The sequence below is a fragment of the Crocuta crocuta genome, unplaced genomic scaffold (assembly GCF_008692635.1).
Source record: "Crocuta crocuta isolate KB4526 unplaced genomic scaffold, BGI_CrCroc_1.0 scaffold296, whole genome shotgun sequence".
NCBI classification, from domain to species: domain Eukaryota; kingdom Metazoa; phylum Chordata; class Mammalia; order Carnivora; family Hyaenidae; genus Crocuta; species Crocuta crocuta.
The window spans coordinates 254498-256307 of NW_027530504.1; the positions used below are offsets into that span (position 1 = coordinate 254498).

At 52.8% G+C, this 1810-nt stretch overlaps 1 protein-coding gene across 1 annotated transcript in view; it reads right to left on the reverse strand.

Moving 5' to 3' along the window:
* Positions 1 to 20: 20 nt before the first annotated feature.
* CFAP92 (cilia and flagella associated protein 92 (putative)) overlaps positions 21 to 1810 on the reverse strand; it is a 49454-nt gene continuing 47664 nt past the window's right edge. Inside the window, exons 11-12 of the mRNA XM_077766848.1 lie at positions 488 to 759; positions 21 to 177 (exon numbers count right to left, since the gene is read on the reverse strand). Coding sequence (XP_077622974.1) covers positions 83 to 177; positions 488 to 759 — 367 coding nt within the window. The 3' untranslated portion in view covers positions 21 to 82. The remainder of the gene's footprint in view (positions 178 to 487; positions 760 to 1810) is intronic.

Genomic DNA, 1810 nt, shown 5'->3' on the forward strand with positions numbered 1-1810 from the left:
GCGCCCCGCGCCCACCTTGGCCATCTCCCGGTACAGCGCCCTCTTGGCCTGCTGCGCGGAATTGAGGGTCTGGATCGCGTAGTTATAAACCGCGCCGCCGGCGGGGGCCGCAATTCTGATCACCTTCACCACCGCCTTCGGAGGCTTCCGGCCGCCCTGGTGGACGCCGATGTTTTTCTGCAGAAAGAGACGCCAGCCGTGACCCCCAGGCGGGCACTCGGGCCGGAGGGAGAGGCGCAGACGGTCACGGGCCTCGCGGACCCACGAGACCCCGCCCCGGGGCGTAGCTGTTTCGCCGGCCGAAGGGGGAGACTTTCGGGGCCCAGGGCGTATTCCGGGGAGACCGCGCCCCGAAGCAGCACGGTCACCTTGCCCGTGGTCCCCGTCTCCCCAGGGCCCCGAGGCGGGTCCGCGGCCCCCTCCCGAGTGGGAACGGCAGTGACGGGAGGTGCGGGGAGAGGCGCCTCTTCGCCCCCAGCAAGGTCACCGTCTTTTGCTCTGAAGCAGCTCTTGACGCTAGAGGGTGACCTTGACGCTAGAGGGTGACCTTGACGCCAGAGGGTGACCTTGACGCACGTACTGACCACCGTAGACCAGCCCCGCCTCGGCCTCGGGGGGCGGGGGGGGGGTCTCTGAGAGAGCAGAGCAGCCAGGGAAAGACCCAATCTGCGACTCGGCCGCGACGGGGACCGACGGCAGAGCCAGGCCTCGGGCCATCGGGTGAGCGACGAGAACATTCCAATAATCAGGATGAATAAGCTAAATGAAGAAGTGGAGAATTAACCAGATACCTGGAATCTATAGAAAACTCAAATGGAAATCTTAAAATTTTTAAAATAATCATCGAAATTACAATTCACTGGATGGGGGTGACTGAACGTAAAGCGGAAGAGACCAATGAGTCACGATGGATTGGGAGGCGCCTGGGGGCTCAGTCGGTTCAGCGTCCGACTTCGGCTCAGACCATGATCTCACGGTTCGTGGGTTCNATAAAACATAAAAAGAAAAAAAGATGGATTGGTTTGAGGACACCTGGGTGCCTCAGTCAGTTGAGTGTCCGACTGTGGCATGGGTTCAAGCCCCACATCGGGCTCTCTGCTGTCAGTGCAAAGCCCGCTTCAGATCCTTTGTCTCCCCCCCACCCCCACCCCTCCCCTGGCTCATGCTCTCTCAAAAGTAAACATTTAAAAGAACATCCAGATTGAAGCACACACTAAAACATGTGGAAAATTAAAAGCATGAGATACATAAGTAATACAAGATATAGGTCATAGTGAAAATATCTAGCTTGTCATTCAAATCCCAGGAGGAGAGGGAGAGAGAACTTGACTAGGACAGAAGTATTTTTGAAGAGAAACGGGTCTAGAATTTTTGAAACGTAAAGATATCAAGCCACAGACTCAATCAGCTCCAAAGCAAAATAAATATAAAGAAAAATAGATCTAGGAACATCAAAGTAAAACTGAAAACAAAAAGGGGAACAATTTTAAATGCAACCGGAGACGGGGACGGGATCTTCAAAAAGAGCCAGAATAAAAACGACAGCTGTCGGAAACAATGGAACTCAAAACACAATGGGGACGACAGCTTCCAATTGAGAAAATAACTGCCAAGCTAGCATGCTGCCAAGAAAAATATCCCCCAAAATTAGCCAGAGAAATGTGATCAACGGAACTCACTAATTGAAACGTGTCTCCTCAAAATACGGCACTGAAACAACGCAAAGGCAAAGCCACAGACTGCAGAGATGTTTGTAATACATGTGACTCGCAGCTCATCTAGATTTAAAAAAAAAAAAAAAAAAAAGCCA